The sequence below is a fragment of the Ammospiza caudacuta genome, chromosome 1 (genome assembly GCF_027887145.1).
Source record: "Ammospiza caudacuta isolate bAmmCau1 chromosome 1, bAmmCau1.pri, whole genome shotgun sequence".
In the NCBI taxonomy this organism is placed as follows: Eukaryota; Metazoa; Chordata; class Aves; order Passeriformes; family Passerellidae; genus Ammospiza; species Ammospiza caudacuta.
In genome coordinates this window covers 18,139,613-18,161,460 of record NC_080593.1, presented here as the reverse complement: position 1 = coordinate 18,161,460, position 21,848 = coordinate 18,139,613, and the positions used below count along the sequence as shown (strand labels likewise).

At 42.9% G+C, this 21,848-nt stretch overlaps 2 protein-coding genes across 4 annotated transcripts in view; one reads left to right on the top strand and one right to left on the bottom strand.

Moving 5' to 3' along the window:
* The window catches only part of KIAA1217 (KIAA1217 ortholog), a 176,633-nt gene extending 167,370 nt beyond the window's left edge, over positions 1–9,263 (top strand). Inside the window, exons 17-21 of one of the 3 annotated variants that reach the window (XM_058807363.1) lie at positions 1,549–1,668; positions 4,539–4,616; positions 4,722–6,392; positions 6,847–6,969; positions 7,671–9,263. In XM_058807363.1, coding sequence (XP_058663346.1) covers positions 1,549–1,668; positions 4,539–4,616; positions 4,722–6,392; positions 6,847–6,969; positions 7,671–8,165 — 2,487 coding nt within the window. In that variant the 3' untranslated portion in view covers positions 8,166–9,263. The remainder of the gene's footprint in view (positions 1–1,548; positions 1,669–4,538; positions 4,617–4,721; positions 6,393–6,846; positions 6,970–7,670) is intronic. The other 2 variants (XM_058807355.1, XM_058807347.1) reach the window with 2 other exon arrangements.
* A 4,564-nt stretch (positions 9,264–13,827) lies between these two features.
* ARHGAP21 (Rho GTPase activating protein 21) overlaps positions 13,828–21,848 on the bottom strand; it is a 112,641-nt gene continuing 104,620 nt past the window's right edge. The window contains exons 23-27 of the mRNA XM_058803011.1: positions 20,375–20,500; positions 20,142–20,183; positions 19,709–19,814; positions 17,924–17,955; positions 13,828–16,400 (exon numbers count right to left, since the gene is read on the bottom strand). Coding sequence (XP_058658994.1) covers positions 14,667–16,400; positions 17,924–17,955; positions 19,709–19,814; positions 20,142–20,183; positions 20,375–20,500 — 2,040 coding nt within the window. The 3' untranslated portion in view covers positions 13,828–14,666. The remainder of the gene's footprint in view (positions 16,401–17,923; positions 17,956–19,708; positions 19,815–20,141; positions 20,184–20,374; positions 20,501–21,848) is intronic.

The following is a 21,848-nucleotide window of genomic DNA, read 5'->3' as shown; positions in this document are numbered from 1 at the left end:
TGAAGTATGACAGCAGAGACATGATAGCAATCATTTAATGGTCATAATGCTTTGCTGAATAAAAAGTCACATGAAGAGCAACAACATATTGGACAGGCCACAACTGCATGCCTTGGAAAAAACAGGAGTTGCAGTAACAAGTTGAAAGGAGCTCCCAGGTCAGTGATGTTGCCACAAAATTGTGTCTGCTTCAGGAGTAGATGTGAAAACATGGTGTGTTTTTATGTCTGTGTGCAAGATCAGTGAGATCCACACTGTGCTGCTGCATCCATGACTAAGTATCCATGTGCCTCCCATCTGAAAAGCCTGTTAAGAATATGAGGGTTCAGAAGAAACTTGAGTGCAACATGAAGATTTTTAATGTAGCCGGAAAAGGCATCATAATAATCAGTGGCTGTGGCACAAGCTATTTGGAGACTATTACAGATATTTCAGAACAAAGGTGCTAATAAAAATGCCAAAGGGAAATAGCTTTTTTGACACTTAAATTCTGAAGGACTTTGAGGATGCTTTACTCAAACCCACATCATTGGTCTCACAAATGGGTAAATTGGGGAAAAGTCCATATCCCCTATTGTGGGGAGCAAGACTGTTTTTTCTAGTAGTTTCATGTCATCTTAGGTACTCTGGTCTATTAACACATACAAACAGGATGTAATGAAAAATCCAGAAGGAAGTCTACATCCTGATTTTTTGCACTGGATTTTTTCTGTTATCCTTTTCTAATTTTGCATAAACATGCAATACTTATGAAGAATACAGTATTTAAAGAACAGGCCTGATTCTAGGCTGGGATCAGGGCTATTAGTTGCATGAGTTGCCAGGAATCAAATTTCCCTACTGTATGGTACAACAGTGGAATCTTACTGCGTGTCACGGTGTGCCTGACTCCTGTGAGCACTCCCTGCTCTTTGCTGTGCCCTGCCTGCACTGCACAGTGATAGTGGCAGTGGTAGTTTTGCTCTTCCAGATCTGGGAGCCAGCTGGATAGAGAAACTCAAAGGAAGTGAAAGGAGGAGAGCAGAATAAAGGCTGAAAAGTCTGGGCCATGACCTGGAGGATGTGGGATGTATGATAATGAGTATATGGCTCATTATCAAAGACTGTGACAAAGGCACATCTCCATGTTTAAAGTTTTAATTACAGTTTGTGTGGGAGAAGTGGAGTTATGTAACTCTTGCATTATCAGCCATGAGGAAATAGGTGCTGCCACAAGCCCCAAGTTTGTCATGGGCTTCCTACTTGAGTTTGGATAGTCTGTAGCACCTCTGTGGGTCTCCATTGTCTGCAAATTCAGAAATCAAGCTTGTCCTCCTTACAGGGAGCACTGAGGTCAGCATGATGGTAAAGTCTTGAGAGGCTGGAAGGGATGCCCTGGTTCTCTGAGTCTGATAGTCTGAAATCTCTATTATTATCTCATGGGCTTATAGAAAACATTGTTGAGCTGTGACTGTTAAAAACAAGTGCTCTCTTTGTAGTTGGTCATCTCCAGATATTTTTCTGTTAAAGTTCTTGGTCTCCTGATAACCTGTAGTATTTATTTCCTAGGCTTTCCAGAAGTGCTCTTTTATGGATGTAAACTCAAACAATCATGCTGAGCAGTCCAGAAATGATACACATGTTAAAGACATAAGGCCTGGGACTTTAATGCATCACAAGGAAAAGAAGGTAACAAGTGGCAATTGTAGACATGCCACCCGGTCTTGGCATAACCTTCTTTCCTTCAAAACTAATCTTACATCCTGTGTCCTGTTCTCTTTAACCCCCACACACCACTGCCCAGCAGTTTCCTTCCTTCTATCTCTGTATGGCTCAGAAATGCTCATACAGAGCTCTGTATTAAACTGTATTTTGTGTCTCATCGGCAAGACTACAATGGTTGCATGAAGCTTTATAATTCTGTGACATCAAAAGAGGATCTGTCAGTTTCTGTCAGAGATGCTCATACTACTTAGAACATCCTTCCCCAGCTATTCTGGTGATGGATGGTGAAGTATCTCTCCTAAGTTTGAGGGAAGTTAATGGTTCCTCTCAGTCTCTAGAGCCTACTGAGAATGTGTGCTTTATTTTGTTTCATTTGTTGGTTCCATAAGTAGTTGTTAGATATTCAGAAATCCCATTCAGTTTATTGGATGACAGAGTCAAAGTGGATGGGAGGAATTTGCCCTTATGCTGAAGGGCAATGCCCAAAATTCAGTCATGGGACTGAGAAGCGGTGCTGTGTGTCTGGGGCTGTAGACAGGTCAAGGTTAAATCTCACAGCTGTGCCTGGACTGGAGTTGCCAATTGAGTTGATTTGACCTAGCATGCAGCTAATGTGCAGGACAAGAAAAGGACAAAAGTACTTCTGCCCTTGCAGACCTCTTTTTTATGTATAATAATAATGAGTTGCATCACTGCTGGGTTAGGGGGTTGTGCAGGCAGGACAACCTGTCAGCCAAATGCCAGTTTGCAATGAAGGTGGGTATGGTGGGGAAGGAAACACAGCTCTTCAGCACAGCATTTCAACCTTCTCGTGCATTTTGTGTGTGTGTGCAAATGCTGCCAGGTCAGGACATTGCACTCAAGGACTCGTGTTGGAACTGCCCAAACAGCAATTCTGGTCTAAAGCTGCAAACAGCTGCCTGGGTGAGGGTACAGGTCCCTTGGTATGAAGGAAAAAGGACAAACTGTTCTGTGTCTATGACAGTGTTACAGAGGAAAAAAAAGTGTGAATGCATCCTCATTACTGCTGTTGTCAGGATGAGAAGATCATATTGTTACATGAAATCCTGGGTCATCACTCAGGACACTGCATGTCCTGTAGCACAAACATTTCTTTGAAAGGTGCTGCCAAGTATTTGCCATAAACTGATATTTATTTGAATAACACAGAGTCCAGGAAATTAAGGTTAATGAGATCTGGTTTTGTAATCTGATGTGACAGAGTGTTTATTGGCTTTAAATATGGAACATTATGGTCACGATAAAATCATTGAGGAAATGAGTTTTATTGTGGTTTTATTTTTTAGTAGAAAAGCGGAAGTTCCTAAAATAAGACACCTTGTACAAGGACACTGTGAGGTGTTTCACTGGTGCTTGGAACTAGAAGTGGAACATGCTAAAAAAAGATATACAGTCAGCATATCCAGAGGCAGCAAGTGCCTTTAAGTAGCTTGGCCTAATTCTGGGGGGTCTGACGTGTTTGGGACGGGGAGGTGCTGAGCACTGAGCAGGTCAGGGCCTGAGGGGATCACAAAGTGTTTGGATCCCAAAGTGCCTCTCAGCACAATGCACAGACTGTCAGCCTCCCACTGAGTCCTTGCTGCTGTGCTGGTTTGTGTGAGAGCTCTTCCTCACCTAGAAACATGAGGAAGCAGCTGTTCATCTTTGTACTGCTGAACAAGCCTTTGTGGAAGTGACTCTGGTGTATGAGTGACTTTCTTGCTTCTGTGTTTTGATTGTGAGTAAAGCTTTTCTGTACAATCCTCCAACAGTTCATAAGAAAATGTCACACAAGGTGTAGAAACCAGACCTGGTGAAGCTCTGTATGCATGGGGTGTGCATGCACAGCCAGCCTGGGCATTTCTGCACTGTCACTCATCCATCTCAGTTGGGAGAGCAGTGCTCCTGACTGTTCTGCATGTCTTGATGCTCACATGAGTATAATCTGTCCTTCTGCTGGGTTAGGAGTCAGCTCCTAGTCTCAAGCAAGCAATGTCAGCATTGTTGGTTTTGGTTCACTGCCTTCAGGCATTTGAGGCCAAATTGCTTTCCTTCTTGGTGAGCTGTCTTTTGACTGTAGATTTCTCTCTTATTCATTGTCCTGGTGTCTCCTCAGGTCAGTTCTACATCCTCATGATTTGTGTTTTTGCCCTAAGTTGTCACTAGCACTTAAACTAAACCCCAGAGAAAAGCCTGGTGTTAGGAAAACAGCATTTCCAGGGGTCCTCACTTGCAAATAAAGAAAAAAGTCCCCCTGAAGTTTCATTGCTGGGAATAAACATACTTCTTTTGAGCCAGTGGATGACCTCTCTGTTTGGTGTTTGGTATTTCTGATGTTAGTGAATGTAGCTCAGTGTTTCATTCTGCACTTCCACAGGCACCACAGGGTGTCACTGGTTATTCTGATGGAACACTTCTAATGCAGCAAGGATTTAGAAGTGCTCAGACTGTAATGTAATTGTGATGGAGCAGCACTGCTCAGGTGTGACAAACATTAGGAGGAGCAAAATATAACTTGAAAATCAACTTTTACTGGTATAAAACATCCTTTCAAGGCAAGCCAGACTTGCTGTCAGCCCTTTATATCAGCCTCCCTTTGATGTGTCCCAGCAGAATGTGATCAGATACTGTGAGACTTTGAGCTTCAATCTTATAAAAACATGGTGGGGCTGGGGGGGTTTAGCAGGAAGGTGAACAGGTCATGGAGCACTGTGTTGGAAATAAGGTAATTAATGTGCTTATGCATCTTCTGGAGGCCTTGTTAAAACAAGGTAACATCCCATCCTGACCTAATGCATAGCACAAAGCAGTAACATCGTGCACTGTTCTGCCAGAATTTGGAATTTTGCCCTGAAGAAAGACAGGAATCAGATGACAGCTTGAGCCATGTCTCTGCAGCAGTAAATGGAGTGGTGAGTTCATGAGGTCTGCGCTTCCCCGAGATAATCTGGGGGAAAATAAAAGTCCTGTAAAGATAAAAGCCCTGAATAACTGAGTAATCCAACTTTCCCCCTTAGGTGTATGGGGCTACAACAGGATCTCCCACAGATAGTGACCATCCTAAAGAGAAGAGGGAAGGGAGAACTGAAGAAGAATTGGGTTCTGATTCATCCAGTACAGCTGACAGTAAAAGTGGCTTTTCAATGAATGACAGTCCTACACTTAGCAAGGGTTTGTTTGTAGACAGTACAGACTATTCTAACAAACACCTTCAGAATATGAGCACAAACCTGTCTGGTGTCAGTTTGCCAGAGGAGGACAAACGAAGAGGGGCTCAAGATATCTTAGGATCACATTTTCCAGCCACTGAGACTGGAAAACAGAAGCCAAACTACAGACTGTCGAGAGATGCTCCCCAGGGTGAAGCCTTGCAGAGCACAGGCAAGCCCATGCCCATCAGCAGTGCTGCCCCTCTCCTGAGGCACATGCAGGAGGCTGCGGGGCCTCAGCCTTCCTTGCAGGAGCAAGAAGTTTCTGCAGGCAGCTACAGTCAGATCGTGCTGAGACCCAGAGTGTCCAGAGCAAACAGTGTGAGCAGCACTGAAGAGACAGACTCTCCAGCCAGCTCTCCAAGTGAAGACACCCCACCCACAGAAAACATTGCCTTCATGATTACTAAAACAGCTGTCCAGGTGCTCTCCAGCGGGGAGGTTCACGACATAGTGAGCCGGAAAGGAGGAGATGTGCAAACAGTCAACATCGATGCCAGGAAGGATGTGGCATCAGAGAAGGGCATCCCTGAGAACACAGACAGTGAAGAGCCTGTGGTGTGTCTGGACAAAAAGCCTGTCATCATCATTTTCGATGAACCCATGGATATTAGGTCAGCCTACAAACGGCTTTCTACAATTTTTGAGGAATGTGATGAGGAATTGGAAAAAATGATGACAGATGAAAAGATAGAAGAAGAAGAGGAGGAGGAAGAAAATGAAGCACATGAAGTCTCTGAAAGGCAGAAGGAAGAGTCACCAGTAGCTAATGACAGAAAAGCAACCACAGAGCATTCTGCAGCTCATGGTCTCCAGGGACCATACCTATTTAACTTTCAGCCTGACTCTGCAGAAACCAGACCTCCAGCAGAGGAGGAAAACACAAAGACAAATTTTAACAAATACCGTCAGATCTATGGGCTAAACACAGAAGCAAACTCAGACTCTGCTGATCAGTTGGGAAGCAGGCAGGATTCGAAGAAAAAATTTAAATTTAAATTCCCTAAAAAGCAGCTGGCAGCTCTGACGCAGGCAATACGGACAGGAACCAAGACTGGGAAGAAGACATTGCAGGTTGTGGTCTACGAAGAAGAGGAGGAAGATGGGACACTGAAGCAGCACAAAGAAGCAAAGAGATTTGAAATTTCTAGGTCTCAGTCTGAGGAGAGTGATAAAAGTCCTTCTGGGAAGCAAGAGGGCCCCTCTGGAGCTGCAGCGTCCCTGTCCAGGACTGATGAAATTCGACAGAGTACATACAGAACGCTAGACAGCCTTGAGCAGACTATAAAGCAGCTGGAAAACACCATCAGTGAAATGAGTCCAAAACCTGTCCCTGAAAACACATACACCTCTGAGGGAAGCACTGTCCCCTTCTCTGCCCAGATAGTACCAGAGACCCCATCCCGAGAGCATGTAGTGCTGGATGAGAGCCTTGCTGGTGCAGAGCCCCCTGCATCACTCCCAGCCACTTCACGTAAGGTACCTTAGTCCAAGAAATCAAACCTCCAGCTGCTTTCTAAAATCTGCAATAATCACCATTAAACAAGACGGTCTTGTGATTTGTTTGCTTCCTTTCAGGTGGCTTGTTTGGGCTCCCCACGAGGTGTCTAACAGCTAATAGACCATTGGTTTTTGGGGTTTTTTAAAATCTTTGCTGCTGATTGGTGATGGGCAAATGCAGGGGAGCTGGGTCGAATAATCCGCTGTGTGAAATGACAAGTGTCACTGACATGAAATCCAGGCTGATCAGTAGCTGAGCAGTTTTCTCCATGTGATTCTGGAAATTAACACCCGCGGTGTGAAGCTCCTGAACTTTCCCTGCATGTAGTACTGTGGCTTTTTCAGCGCATGGTGTGCAGGCCTCCATTCAGGCACCCTGGCACTGACCACACCTTCTTGTCTCCCCTCCCTGCCCCTCCACTCCTTTCCGCAGGGCTCCAGCGCTGCCTCCCAGACCAGCCGGATGCCAGTCCCCGTGGCTTCAAAAACTAGACAAGCAAGCATGGAGAAATCAGGCAAACAGCACAAGCTGCAGGATCCACGCCAATACAGACAGGTAGTTTTACCCTAAACCCGGTGTTTGGATGGACATTTCATGTTGTTTGTTTATTTAAAAACACCAGTAACTGACTGTGATTATACCAAATATCAGATGCCTGAGGTCAAACTGGACATCCTGGATCCTGGGGGCATGACAGTACTGATCTTTTCACCATGCTTGTGCATGCATGTCTGCAATAAAACACCTGCTGCTTTTTTTTTTTTTTGTTTGGTTGGGGTTTGGGTTGTCTGTTTATTGGGTTTGGCTTTTTATTTTTTCCTTAATTTATTATTTTTATTTTTTTTTAAACTGTAGTGTTCAGCTGTGATTTTAAGATGTCAACTACCTGTTTACTTTCCATTTGGTTCATGTGGTGGTTCTGTAGGAGAACTGGGAATGTCTTTGCAGGAAGCCCTGGACACTAACCCGTTGGTGTAGGTGGCGGTGGGCGCATTAACCCGCGCGGCATGGCCGACGTAGTGCCTGCTCTGTAACACGTAGGTCGCGCCTTCTCACAAAGCTCTCCTGCCTCTTCCTCTATGCACTCTCCCTTGGGCACTTTGGGTTTTCTACCAGGTCCAGTCCATGGCTGCAGGACTTAGCTCAGGCCTCGAACTGTTAGTTCTGATTCTCTGCAGGGCTGTTTTCCCAGGTCCTGTTGGTTTATCGTGTTACTGGCTTTCTGACAAACTGTCTCCTGACGTCTTTATTTGCAGGCTAATGGAAGTGCTAAGAAAGCTGGTGGGGACTATAAGGCTACTTCTCCTACCCTACCTGCTTCTAAGATCCCAGCCTTTTCTCCCACTTCTGGGAAAAGCAGCTCAGCACCTGCTTCTAGCGGTGACAGCTCTAACCCTCTTAATCCCCCTACTAAAAGCTCCATTCCTTCCTCCTCCCTTCTCGCTCCTCAGACAGGTCGCATAACTTACTCTACCTCCCTCATCCCCTCTGTCTCTAACGGCTCCTCCAAGTTTCAGAGCCCCACTTACCCAGGGAAAGGTCACCACCTCTCGTTCTCGCTGCAGACTCAGAACGGCCGACCACCCCCTCCTTCCTCCTCTACCTGCCCGCCCTCCTCTGTCTCCCCCCCTTCCCTGAGCCAAGGTATGAAGAGCATCAGGACAATCCACACCCCTAGTTTCAACAGCTACAAGGCACAGAACGGGAATGCCAGCAAGTCCGCCCCATCCACGGTCAAGGAGCCATCCTAGAGGCTAAGCACAGCACAGCTGCCAGGTCACCGAGGCTTTTTGTTCATAGAATCCGCAGCCAATATTTTAACCAGGGAATGTAACCATTTTGTTGTATTGCTGGAGGCTTAATACTAATCACGTGCTAAATACTCAATTACTACACTAGACTAGAGTGAAGCTTTTTGGAAAACAGTTGCTGTTGTAATGATAAAAGAGCATTTTCTTTCTATAGGAAGCAGCACCTCTTAAAAAAAGTGTGAAGGTGTGTGAGTGAACTTGACTGCGTGTGCACAGTGGTGTACTGAGCATGGGGAATTGTATGGTTAAAAATTTACTAAGTTGTTTTGTATAAAGCTATTTTTCATTATGAGGTCTAGAAGTGAACAGAGATATACTAAAGTGTGATTATATTCAACTGTAAAACTGAAACTAAAATATTTTTCTTTTATTTTGGTGTTATTTAGCTTTGTTACAGATTTCTATTTTTGTCAACAAATGTCATGGTTCCTTTCGAGATCTTTTTGCCAAAACATTTTGATACTATTGTAATGTACATTTGAAAGTAGTATGCTGGACAGTAAACCTCTGCACAAGAAACAGAACAAGACTGGTCTAATGTGTGTATGAGGCAACTCAACTTATTGCACTGCCAATCAGATTATATTTAAGAATTTGACAGACAAGGAAAAAAATAAATTGTTTTACCCATATAGATAGTTGCTGATTACTTTTTTTCTTAGCTCAATCCACCCTTTTTCCTTCATTTTTATTTGACTGAGACCTGGTAGCCCATTAATGTATTGCATTGTGGATTTTAAAATGTACACTTCAGTACTGTTCTGTATACTGGCAAACTTTTGTACATATCTATAAATATCTATAAATAAATAAATAAATACTGTATGTGGCTGGGCACATAGAGTAGTTTTACCACACCAAAGTTAATTTTTATGCATGCTTAAAATATATATATGGGATAGGGTTGAAAAAGATGGATATCAGTTAAATAGGAGAAGAGAAAGAAACTTGCATAGCTAATGGTTTTGTAAATAAATTTATTTGTATAACACCAAAATGTAATATACAGAACTATGATAAGCAAAGATCTTTACAAAAATAAAGGGCTGCATGCTTATATATTTGTATTTTGTCACTAGTAACTTTTCGGATGGGCTCAATTGGCTGTTCAGCTGTTTGCCTGAGGGTGTTAAGCCATCAGGAGAAAACCTGATTTGATTTTCCCTAGATTAAAGCCATACACGGTTATTCATTTCAAAATGGGGTCTTTCAAATTGCTGTCAATAAAAGCTTATTGCTGAAACTCCAAGTTAGAAAACCAGCAAGCAAAGGAAAACCTTTGAGTGATTGAATGAGGTATCAGCCCTTCCACCTTGAGGTATTCCTGGTTTTATTTCCTGTTGTGAAAGGGGAGGTTTCCCAGAAGCATCATTCCAAGGCGGTGCTCTCGGAGGGTGAGAATAACTCTGAGCCTTCCTCAGGAGCAGAGCACAGTCTGCCTCCAGCAGGGGCAGGTGCTGCCATCCCCTGCTCTGGCCCGGCACCAAAGGCACTGCCCAGCACAGAGCTGAGCCCAGCTCAGCAAAGCAACGCCTGAGGCAGGGCCAGAGCACCCACACGGCCCCTCTGCAGTGGAGCCAGTTCCCTTCCAGCCAGGGCAGAGCAGTGGGGCTGGTGGCTCCAGGGCCTGCTCTGCTCTCTGCTTGCTCACAGATGGAGGATGGCATTCCCTGGCTCCAAAGGGAGCCTGCCTGTCCCAGTGCTGCAGCTTGTTACCAGCTCCCCGTGCCACAGCACACACACAGAGCACAGCTCTGGCTACCCTGCTCCCCCCTCACACAGCCAAAGTGTCACCTCAGGCTGAATGAAGGACTGAACACTTCTGAACAAGTGACTTACTAACAAACAACTGCTTGTCTGTAGTGACACAGGAGGTGTCCCCAGGAGCCATGGCAGGGTCCCTGTGGCTCTGGCACTGCTCCCACAGCTGCTTCTCAGAGCCTCTGCAGGTGAGGGGCTAAGCAGCACATTCTCTGTATCTGGCTGAATTCAGATATGGACAATGGTTGTGTAATTAACCAATGACCCTGCACAGTCACTGGTGTGCACGGGCAGCAAGGCTGTGCTGTGCTCACTGCTTGTGCTGGTGATATGAAGTTGCCATCAGGCAGTGAACTCTACACTCACTCGATGCCTCAGCCACACTGTGATCTGCCATTCTGGTGCACCTGCTCAGTGCTGGGGTGCAGCACCCCCAGAAACAACAACAGGCTCAGCCAGCTCATAACCCACTGCACAGGCAGCACTGCTGGTGTCACAAGTCAGGCAATGCTTATTCCTTCTCCATCCTGCTTGTCCAGCAATGGCGTTATCAAACACAGGCAGGGAAGAGCTGTACACAGGCTGCTGCTCAGCAAAACCATCAAGTTTGTAAATAAATTCCTTGGACACAGAAGAAATCAGAACTGGACACTAGTGAAGAACACAGCTTTCCCACTGCAGACTGGTTATGAAGAGCAGTTTTGCTGGAGGTGGCTGCCACTGAAGTTTGGGTCAGGCCATGGGACAGGTACCACTGCAAACTGCTCTGAAATCCAGCAGTGAGGCAGCTGCTCACTGAAGGAGCTCAGTCAGAGCCAGCCAAGGGCTTCATAGCAGAGTGAGCATCATCTCTGTGTCAGCCAGTTCCTCCTACAGGGAGGGACTGCAGCAAAACCACACAAGCTGACACAGCACAGAGCCCCTGCTCTGGGCACGACACAGGTGGGAAGGCAGAGCCAAAGGGGGTGCATACAGCAGGAAAAGGGAGCGATGCGCAGGACAGATGAAGTGTGCAGGGCCAAAATCCATCTGATCCCCACTGAAAGGCAGCCCTTCCTGCAGGCTTACAAACTCATGGATTCAATAGCAGATGGTTTTTTTAAAGTCTCCTGACTGGGAGCCACAGGTACCTGCACCACATCAGGGTGTATTGCAGCCCAGCTTTAAAACATTCCCCCTCCAGGCAACAACCACACCTCTTTCCAAAGGCTGGCCCAATTAATTGGTTAATTACTATCTAAATGTGAATGGTGTTATGACCTGGCTTTGGGAACAAAACCAGAGTTTTTGTAGTAAATGAGGCCACATTTCAAACTCTTTTGTCCTGCCTGACCAAAGTGGAGAGGCTCTCAGAGGCTGCACAGGAACCCGAGGCCCTTAATGTGCAGCTCAGCAAAGAAATTTCCTCCAGCTCTGCAGCAGCACTAAAGAAAGTATGAAACTGTATGGACTGTGGCCATGTCTTAATTCCACATCAACAGTGCTGTGAGTGATGCTAATGGGGATCCTAACAAGCCCTTTAAAAATCCTAAAAAGCAGCCACACAGCACCTTCCAGCTCCCACACTCCAGAAAGGCAGCTCAGACTAAACCACTGATCACCACCGAAGCAGGAATTGCTGTTAGGAACCATTTAAGAAATCCAAACACTACCATTGCTACCAACACATTTTATTATTTCTCCATCAGATCTCAGCTTATCCTGTCCCTAACAACGTGCAGCTTCACAACTGCAAACAGTCCTCAGATCAGAAGTACTTCCCAAGCCTGTCTGAACCCTTCTAATGAAATACAGAAACAAAAAAATGGACACAAACAGCAATGTTTAGACACTGTTTAAACATAAAAAAACATCCCTGTTTGCTCCATGACCAAACACTGGCACAACTTGCCCAGGGAAGTTGTGGAGCTTTCATCTGTGGAAATATTCCAAATCCAGCCACAGCCCCAGCCCAGAGCAATCTGCCCTGGCCACACGTGGCTGAGCTGGGGGGCTCAGTGATGCCTGCCCTCCTCACCTGCTCCCCATCCCACTGAATCCAGCTTCCAGAGAAACACTGACAGTACCCACCTCAGGACAGTCTATTGTAGGCATGCACTTCCCTTCTTGAGTCAATCAAGCAGATTGTCACCCTTCTCTTCCACAGGAAGGGGAAAAAGAAAAAACAAATCCCCAACACAGTAAAAAAAAAAAAGCACTACAGATAAGGGTCTGAGGTAGCTGCTGTTAAGATCAGGGCACAGCAATGACTCCTAAAAATGTAGTTTTTCTCAGCTGCCACACTGGCTGAAATTAAGGGTGACCCAAATCTTGGCAGTCTTCAAGAAGCACAAAGAACAGTATTTTCTTCAGGGGCAGCTCAGTAACCTCCTCTCCCTGGTAGATGCTCCCTGCATCTCTCCCCCCACGTTTCCACTACATGTTCTATGCTACCAGTGCAGCAGCAGAGAACACCATGGAGGCTGATGAGTTTAAATAAATTTGTACCTGCAGCACCGTCAGCCAATACAAGTCATGATTTTTGTGTTTGTTTTCTCAGTTCCTAATTTTTCAGATGATCTTGTGTTTTTCTTCATTTAATACAATTACAGTTCTATGTTCTCAAAGACAAAAGTTGACAGTCATGTGTCTTGGTTCAGGAGTAAAATTATCAGTTATCTATAAACACAACAAAATGGGAATTAACCCATCAAAATGGCTGTCAAAGCAGAGGAAGGTGCAGACCCCCAGGCTCCCCTGTGCACCTCCCTAAGTTCACTCCTTCACTGAGAGACCTCTGACTTCCTGTGGATGCTCAGCACACACTCATGAGATTCTGAGATTAGTGATGGGACAAAATACAGCTCCAGTAAAAGAAATGGGTACTCACTGATGAACAGCATTGCAGGTGTCACAGCACTGTGTTCTGAAAGCCCAGTAAGATGTTCAGGTAGACTTTACTGCTACAACTGAAACCCAAACCATCCTCAGCTCCTCTGCCCTTCCCAGAACACACCTGTTCCTCCTGACACAGCACACCCCAACACTGCTAATGCATCCACATCCTCTCTGCTCCAGGAAAATGGCATTTTAGTTTGCATGGGGACCACATGCTATTAGATGCACCCAATTATGTGGTGAGAACTTTGACAGAGGTCAGCTGTTGTATCTGGGACTTTTCTTCACAGCCAATTTCTGTGATTTCTCAGAAGGAACAAACCCACAGCAGATCAAAGCACAGGACTGTAACAGTCACTCGGGAAAGAAATGAGGTCTGCCTAAAAGCACATCAGCCAGCACATCCCAGTACCACAGTTCCTTCTCCCTGCAGTAACTGGACACATTGACAGAGGCTGAATCCCCTGCCAAGCAATAAACAGTGTAAGACACAGGGACACCCAAAGTGATGAACAGCTGCTTTGTTTTCAAGTTGGTGTGGAAGAACATACAAGGAAAAAATATAAGTGATAGAGTTCATACCCAGATGAGTTTTTAGGGCAGAAGAACATTTTTTTAGTTAAAATTATGAGAAGTCCAAGACCAAACTACAGTATTGTTCTGACTGGCAGATACTGATGTTCATTCTGAGTTTACAAAACCTGCACATTAAACATAAACCCACTTGCTACGTACCTTAGGATCAAATTATGTATAAAGATGAAAATATTTAACCAACTGCATGTCTCTCACCTGCTGACCTGCACAGTGTGGCCCCACAAACAAAAGATTAATGAGAGGTGTCCTTCATCCAGGAGGAACTGCAGGTTTGGTGATTCTAAGTGCAGTTGCTGACTGCAACTTAAATGAGACATTTCAGAACCATTCATCAGAAAGAATTCAAATCACACAAAGAGTCACCAAAACAATTTTATTTCCAGTGTTTAAGTAGGTATGCACACAGGCATGATACAGGTTTGGATTCATTAGGTCTTCATGCAGAATTATATTCTCAATAAAAGAAACCAGTTCCATCCAGTATCCACTATCTACACGCCTATGTTACAACATTTATATCAAATCTGGTATCTGAAGAAAAGATACACATGTAATATGTACAGTTAAGTTACTTATTTTACAGAAAGATTAGAAATTCAAGTCACATAAAACTCAAAATCTGTATTAAAATTGGAAATATAAAACTCCAATATTTACTGGAATGCCTAAGGAATGGAAGCTCTGTAGCCACCTGTGTTAACATTTGTAAAATGTAATGAAACTCATTAACAGTAAAATGCATTTATTTGTTTGTAATAAGTTTCTCTAATTTAGCAATATGGCACCCTAACAAACCAAATGAATTTATAATGAGGCACTTGTTAGTGACTAAACCAAAAGAACAATTTTCCTGCATACTAATGCCAGGCCAACTCTCAGTCAGAAAACCATGTATACGCTACACAGCATGTTGCATCAGATGCTTTGTTCAACATTTGTATGCAGCCATCAAATATACTTTTTCTTAAAATATATATATATATATATACTTTAACTTTAGTGTTCTTCTGGCTGTGGTAATGCACTGTGAAGACGTTCCACAGAGCACATCGATGAAACCAGCCCAAATGAAGGCTGCAGAACAACAACAGTACAGGAAAAAAAATATTTATATATGTACACACACACACACACACACACACGCAGAGTTACTGGGAAGTGTAAGGGCAAGTTAATGAATTGCTGCAGTGGACATATCTCCCCATTTCAAAGATACTGGTAAAATCGAGATCTAACCACTTGGGTCCCAGACAGTTTATGAGGATGGGCATCAACTGCTGGGCTGAAGTTGTTTTTGTTCATGCTCTGATAATTTTCACCATTTACCTGGTCTGGTGGCTGAAATGGTCCCGAAGGTGGTGTTCTATTAATTAAAGTCAAGCTGCTGGAAGAGCTGCCTTCATCTGCCTGCATCTCTGCAGATGAGGGCAGCTCTACCTTTGATACCTCTGCTAAGTTAGTGTTCTCAAGTCTGGGCTTTCCAGTTTCACCCGTATTAAGGTCAGTTGTGCTAGTGCGTAAACGTTCTCGTGCAAGCCAGTCCGAGATCGAGAGGTCCTGGGCTGGACATTTTGGCTTCAACCGAGTCACAGCTGAAAGCTCAGATTCTTTCTCTCTGCTTTGACTTGGTTCTTGAGCTTTCCAAGCATTCAGGACACTTATTTCAGCAAAATCCCTCTGCCCTCCAAGTGTGTGCCTTCGCCTGATATTCTTTCTCTTTGCAGTTTCTGCAGAGTTAGCTTTTTGATTCCCAACTCCAAACATATCATCAGCAGATGATTTGAGTCGCAGCTTTAACCTGTCTGTAATCTTAAGTCTCCACGTAGGTTCTTGTTTGTCAGCCTCACTTTTGGCTGATGTAGCTAAACTGCTTGTAGATCTTCCTTTTTTCATGATGTCAAACATTTTAGTCACAGTAGGCAAGTCCTTCTCACTCTTGGCGTCCCCTGACCCCTCACTGTCTGTTTTGTGCCGCGCAGACTTTCTCCTGGAGAGCGTATCGCATTCAATGAGTTTGTGTGAGCTGAACAGTCTGCGGCTCTCTAACTTTGGCGTGGAACTTCCCTCAGTACAACTTACTTCACTTTCCTCAGAGTTCCTCCGACTGGTCTTCACCGCTTCTGGGCCTTTCCCTTTGGACAGCCTTTCGGCAGCAGCGCTGGTGGCAAAGACAGGGAAGTCGCTTTCACTGTCCGTCTCCATGGGACGCCCTTCGCTGATCAATTCGCTTCTTTCATCATCTGCATCTTCTCCCTTGCTTTCTGTCACTGACTGCACCTCAGGGCTCAGCATACTGGCATCTAAACCAGTCAGATACATCGTAGATGAAGTAGTTGAGTAATCTGAGGTGATGGAGCTGACATCAGCTGCTAAGAACTCATTGTGTTTAATTTCAGGGCTGGCTACTTTTTTGCATGAGTATCTGTGCTGGGAAGCCTGGGAGGAAGTGCTTAGCATAGTGCCAGAGTCAGACACTGTCTCCTCAACCTGGGAGGAAGATTGTGACATAGGCATTTTTGGGCTATTCTTCTGCACGGTTTGCAGACAGTTGATATTTGATGATTTTGTACATTTTTCATTGTAAGGCAGTGAAGGTTCCTCTGTCAGGATATTTTCCTTCTTTAATGACTTCTTTTCATCCTTTACAACATTCACATCTTTTTTACTGCTGTTCTCTTTTTCCTTCAGGACAAACATCCTTTGTTTTCTCCCTATCTCTTTCTCTCTTTCATATTCCCCTTTAGCTGTGTTCTCTTTTGCTGTGTCACCACGAGATTGTTCTGCAAGCTCCTTCTTGAAAAACACATTATCCAACTCATCCTCTGAGCTACTTGGTTGTGGTTTCTCTTTAGTTTTTTTCCGCTTGCGACTAGCTGCTGCAAAAATGGAGGACACAAGCAGTTCCTTGCTATACTGATCTTTTCCAGAACCCCAAGAACCCTGTTAAAAAAAGGGAGAGGGCATAATTAAAGTCAAAAAGCTTGAAACAATTTAAAAACACATCCTAAGCTTCACAGTAGGAAGTGCATCTTCATTCAGGAAACATTTACATGCTCCTTCTGTAGTTGAAATGACATTGCCCAATAAGTCAATTTCCTTCCTGAGCATTCCACTTTTTATCTGAGTCCCTTCCACTTAGCCAAGACTGGTTTGTGTATACTATTTAGTTTTTGACTGACTAATAAAGCAGACCCCACTACAGTAAGAAAACCTTCTCAAGACTGGCTTGCAAGTGCTTCACAGATGCCTCACAATCCCTCCTCCTTTCAAGGTCTTACCTATTCAAAAAGGCTAATTGCTCCATTTTTCAGTTCATGTTTCAGAATGAGTTTGTAAATGGTGGTACCAATTAATTACTGCCAATAAAATCAATGTTACTCATTACTAGTTTAAGTGTGGAAAATTAAAAAATAAACTTCCTTATTTTAGAGGAACTTACTCTTAAAATGGCACAGAAACACTAAAAGTACAAGACACATTATTCCATTTTATGAATTAAAAACTATTTTCAATACTCTATCATTATCACCTTTCCTACTTAGAGCCTCACTGCTACAGGCAGTGTGATGAGGTTTTCTGGAAATTGGGCTGCTTTGAGGAAATAGCTGAGCCACCAAACATCCTCACAGAGCAGCTGTGTTGGCATCTCCACAATGAACCAGAAGGATGCTCTGAGTCCTGTTCCCAGCTCCCAGGGGGCATCAGTGCCACAGCTGGAATGCAGGCCAGCACAGAGCTGTGCCACAGCCTCACTGAGGTCAGCTGGGTGCTGCCTGTCAGCCTATGCTACACACACCCAGTGTTTGAACAACAGCCCAGGAGACAAGGGCTTGTCCACATGAGGGACAAACCACATGTGTCACATGAGGGCTTTGTCACTGAACTGGGGACTGAACCAACAGCCACGTTCCAGCCTTGTTCCCCTGTTTTGTGAGGAGTTCCTCCCCAGCACAGCAACACTTCTGAGGGAGATTCTGCAGAGCTACCTTTAACCACAGCCTTTGCTTTCCCTCTAGAGGAGGAGCCGTTACCTCCTGAAGAACAGGCTGAATTCTAGTATAAAAGTATACTTTTCTCAGTGAAACAGAGAAACATAAATTCTCTCTGTGAGTTAGTACTATGCCAACAACAGGGAGCATGCTATATACATTTAGTACATTTTTTAATATACATTTACCACTACTAAATAAGATGCAAAAAGGGGGTAAGGTAAGAGCTCACATTTGTGAGAGCTTGGAACAAAGCTGTTGCTGTGTGCAGCTGACTGCTTTGGTAGATGCAGCTAACTGCACACAAGTCCTTTTCCACTGATTGTAACACTTCAAAAACAGGTTATGAGAAAACAGTACTCAAAAATTTCTACATAAGCTCTATAGTACACCTGCATTATCAGTTATTTAATAAAGGAAGCATCTAACAGATTTCAGAAGCTTGTAACTATATGATACAAAAAAATTATTTACCTTAGATTTTGCTGAGTCACTAGTAGCTGAATCTGTGGAGAAATTCAAAAAAATTCTGCTCAGTTCTGTACAACTTTTTAATTGTTGCTACAGACAATGCTGGACTTATGAAAAAGACAAGCACAGAACAAGATGTGAAGCAAATTAAAACCAGAACAGAGTGAACAGTCAGAGCTCACAAAGATGCAAGCTGCACCACAGAAAGCCACCGCCATGAAAGGATGCTGTGAATTGTAGGCAGAACCAGCTCAATGATAGGAATGGCAAAGGAGCCCTGTTCTTCAAAATAAAAAACAGAAATACTAATGTTTATTCGATGCTTTAAGTATACAGCCCCTGCAAAACCGCAGCTGAGAGACCTTTTCAGGATGGCACTGTGTACTCTCCTGAGATTCAGGATACACAAAGCAAAATTGGGGGTCTTTGTACAGTTGGCTTCCTAGCTACAAATCAATGTTCTTGTAGTCATACTCTTTTTGTGAGGTTTTAAAGGAATTAAGTTGTATTTTCTGTGTAAATCCCCAATTATACATCTCTCTCCACCTCTTACTACATACAGGTAAAATTTTATTTTTAAATTGTCTAGATGTCAGCAGCTACCAGTTTTGTACTTTCCCACAAGAAGCGCTTTTATGAAATGAAAAATGGACACCATAGTTTCACTGTCTCGCAAAACCCAAGATTATACAATTATAAAGGGGGTAGGAAGGGGCTAGCACAATGACTAAAAACCATGAACTTGGGACTTTCTCCCTGGGAAGAAAGAGCTGAGCCCCCTGCCACACCCCTTTTTGACACATGGCTAATGCTTTATGACTAGAAAGACTGGTAGACCATACCATGCTATTTCTCCTCAGGGTCTGCTTCAGAGATAACAAGAAACAGCAGAAAAACTTTTAAAAAGTAGCATTGATCTGTTTAAAAGACTCTTAAAAGAAAATTTACAGCACAGATCAACTTGGGTTTTATTCCATTTACAAGAAACGGGGGTTTCTGCAGACAAGGCAGCTACAGTGTGGGCAACAGTCCTCCTTCTTCCTACAGTTCCAGTTGTCCATCAGTGACATCACAGAATCCACTAATGACATCACCGTGTGATAGACTCCTCCCACTTCGCCTGTTACAACATCAGGGCAAAGTGACTGTTTCAGTAAGTGCTGAACAACCCTTTGAAAACTGAAACAAAAGCTACAGACGAGGGATAACATTCGTGGGATACAACATGCTGGGTTAGTGCAATAGTAGAGTGAAGGGAGGAAGGGAAAAAGTCACCAAAAAAGAGCCTTTAATGCTTATCCTTAGCCACAAAAGAGGATGGCATTTATAAACAGAAGGAAACCAGCTTTAGTATAAACATACTGCAACATACTAAAGTGTCCATCACTTGACAAGAAAATATAACTCAAATTTTTGCATTCCTAACGTTGGCAAGGAGCAATATTAGAACACCACTGAAGATCAGTCTTTCTGCCATCACAACAAACCACTTTATAGCAGCGTATCTGCTTGACCTCACGATGATGATTGCATGGATACTGTGAATAAATAAAATACTATGTGCAAGCCTCATCTTTTCATGATTAAATTCCTGTTAGACAAAAAAAGTCTTCCAAATTGTATCATGCATGATTATCAACAATTCAAGTCTTTAAGAAATGTTAAATGATCTTTTGGAAAAAAGGAAAACATTTTATTAGTAAAAGAAAATAGGAAGAGAGAGTTACACTGAGTTAACAGAGTAGGTTATTCTAGCCTATGGATTAACACTGTCCAGGCAAGAGTTACCTGATACGTCTCCAGGAGATACTCCCGTTCTTCCAATGTTGGTGAGTAAATGATCTATGTTTGGCACTGGCTGAGATTCTACAGTGTTTTCCTCCTGAACTGCTGTCTACAGTTAATAAATAAAGATCTCTTCATCATCGTTTCACAAATAGTTCATTACGATTCAACAGCATTTAGAAAACTGCATTATTCACCTGAAGAACACGAGGAAAGCGTGTCCTATTTTCCTTTATGCTTTTAAAACAAATGCATGGCTTGCTTTTTAAAAAAAGAATAGAATTCATTACTACAAGGACTGAAAAGCTATAAAGGTGCTTCTGAAGAGCAAACCATACAGTGACATAGTAAAAAATATACAGGCATTCTAGAGTCAGCAGAAGCAGATTCTAAACTAAGGCAGTTGGAATACAAGTATTTATGCCATAATACTTACAAGAGGTTCTTCAGCATCATCTTCTGTGAAAAACCAGTCATGCTAAAAGTTAAAATAAAGAAGGTGAAAACCCCACAGAAATTCAAAACCCAAATGTGGTACAATCAAACATAGATTTTACTGAAAGTGAGAGTTTGATGGATAAATACCAGACCCAAACTGGCCCAATGAGAGAAAAGCGGTCAGATCTGTGCACGATGTTATTTTTTCAATAATGAAATGCATCCACTTACTTTTTGGATGAGTGTTTCTACAATTTTATATTGGTCTGGCATGTGGGTAACCATGTGTGTCATGTTATCATCAGATGTCCTCACAAGTGTTGGACCAAATACTATTGCCAGGTTTCTTGGTTCCATCTAAGAAATGAAATATTTCCACATCATACATTTATAATGAGAAAATACAGTAATATAGGCTAAGTATATTAACACAAGACTATTAAAATATATGAGAACCATTTAAAACAAAGACATGAAAGAGTTTTTTAAAAATACATGACTCAGATAGGATATTACACTACAACAAAACTCTCCTATATGCAGCTGCAAGAAATATACCCAACGCTTCTGCAATTAAGAATTCCAGCCTTCCTTAACCTACTGCAAGCAAATGGCTCCACAAGCACAGAAAACTCAAGAACCCAGACATATTCTTTACACTTTCAGGGGGATCTTTTTTTCTTTCCTTGAAGAAACACTGCTGCTTGGAAACACTGATGTTTTCAGAATTTTTTGTTTTGCAAAAAGGCATTGATAGTTCCCCGTTTTTCTCCTGAAAACATTTATATGACACACACACAAAATTAAGCCGGTAGTCAAATACTGTATTATATCTACTGACAAAGACCCCATTCAATTTGCACCAACTTCAGAGGAGGTGGCAGAACAAACATCATGGGCCCAAGACATCTATTTGTGAGACAGGCTCAGCATTGTGTGATCAGGTCATTAGTTTAGCAGTGAATTAAGTATATAACTAATGTTATATCTGTGACAAATAATTTCAAGAAACAGCAGCAGAACTTACCTTCTATTTTTGCTTACTTCTTTTAAGTTAAGAGTTTACTGTTCTGGTATAGAATAGACCAGTAATATACAGGAGGCAAAGAATTTGTGCTTACCAGAAGTAAGTTGCAAACATGACACAAGCCCCTAATGCTCTCTTGAACTGTGTCTTTTGACAAGTCACACAATTGTAACAACAGCTCATTGATCTAGCCTTGTATATTCAACAATATTAACAGTATTTAATAACATTTATACAGCCCACCAAAACCATAAAATGATGGAGAAACTTCCTTTAGGCACTGCACTTAAAAATGACATTCACTATAATTTCCTTATAATACTGTCTGTAATTTCACTAAAGTTTATAATCTGTTGAATTTTTTTTAATGAACACACAAATACTTTTCTTTCATATTTAACTGGAAGGTATTATTTGTAGGACCTACCATATTCAACTGATCTTTTAAATTATTTAAGATGATTTAAATGATTTGGCCACAGGCTTTTCTATATACCATCAATTATATCAAATTTTTCCTGTACCCTGCACATTGGTAGCCAAGCTACCACGTTATCTGCCCTGAGGTAAACATCCATAAGCACACCCATATTATAAACAGCTTTGCACTCAGCTACCCCTCCCTGAGAGCTGAAAAAGGGGACACTATTATTAGCATTTACTGATGGACTACAGCAT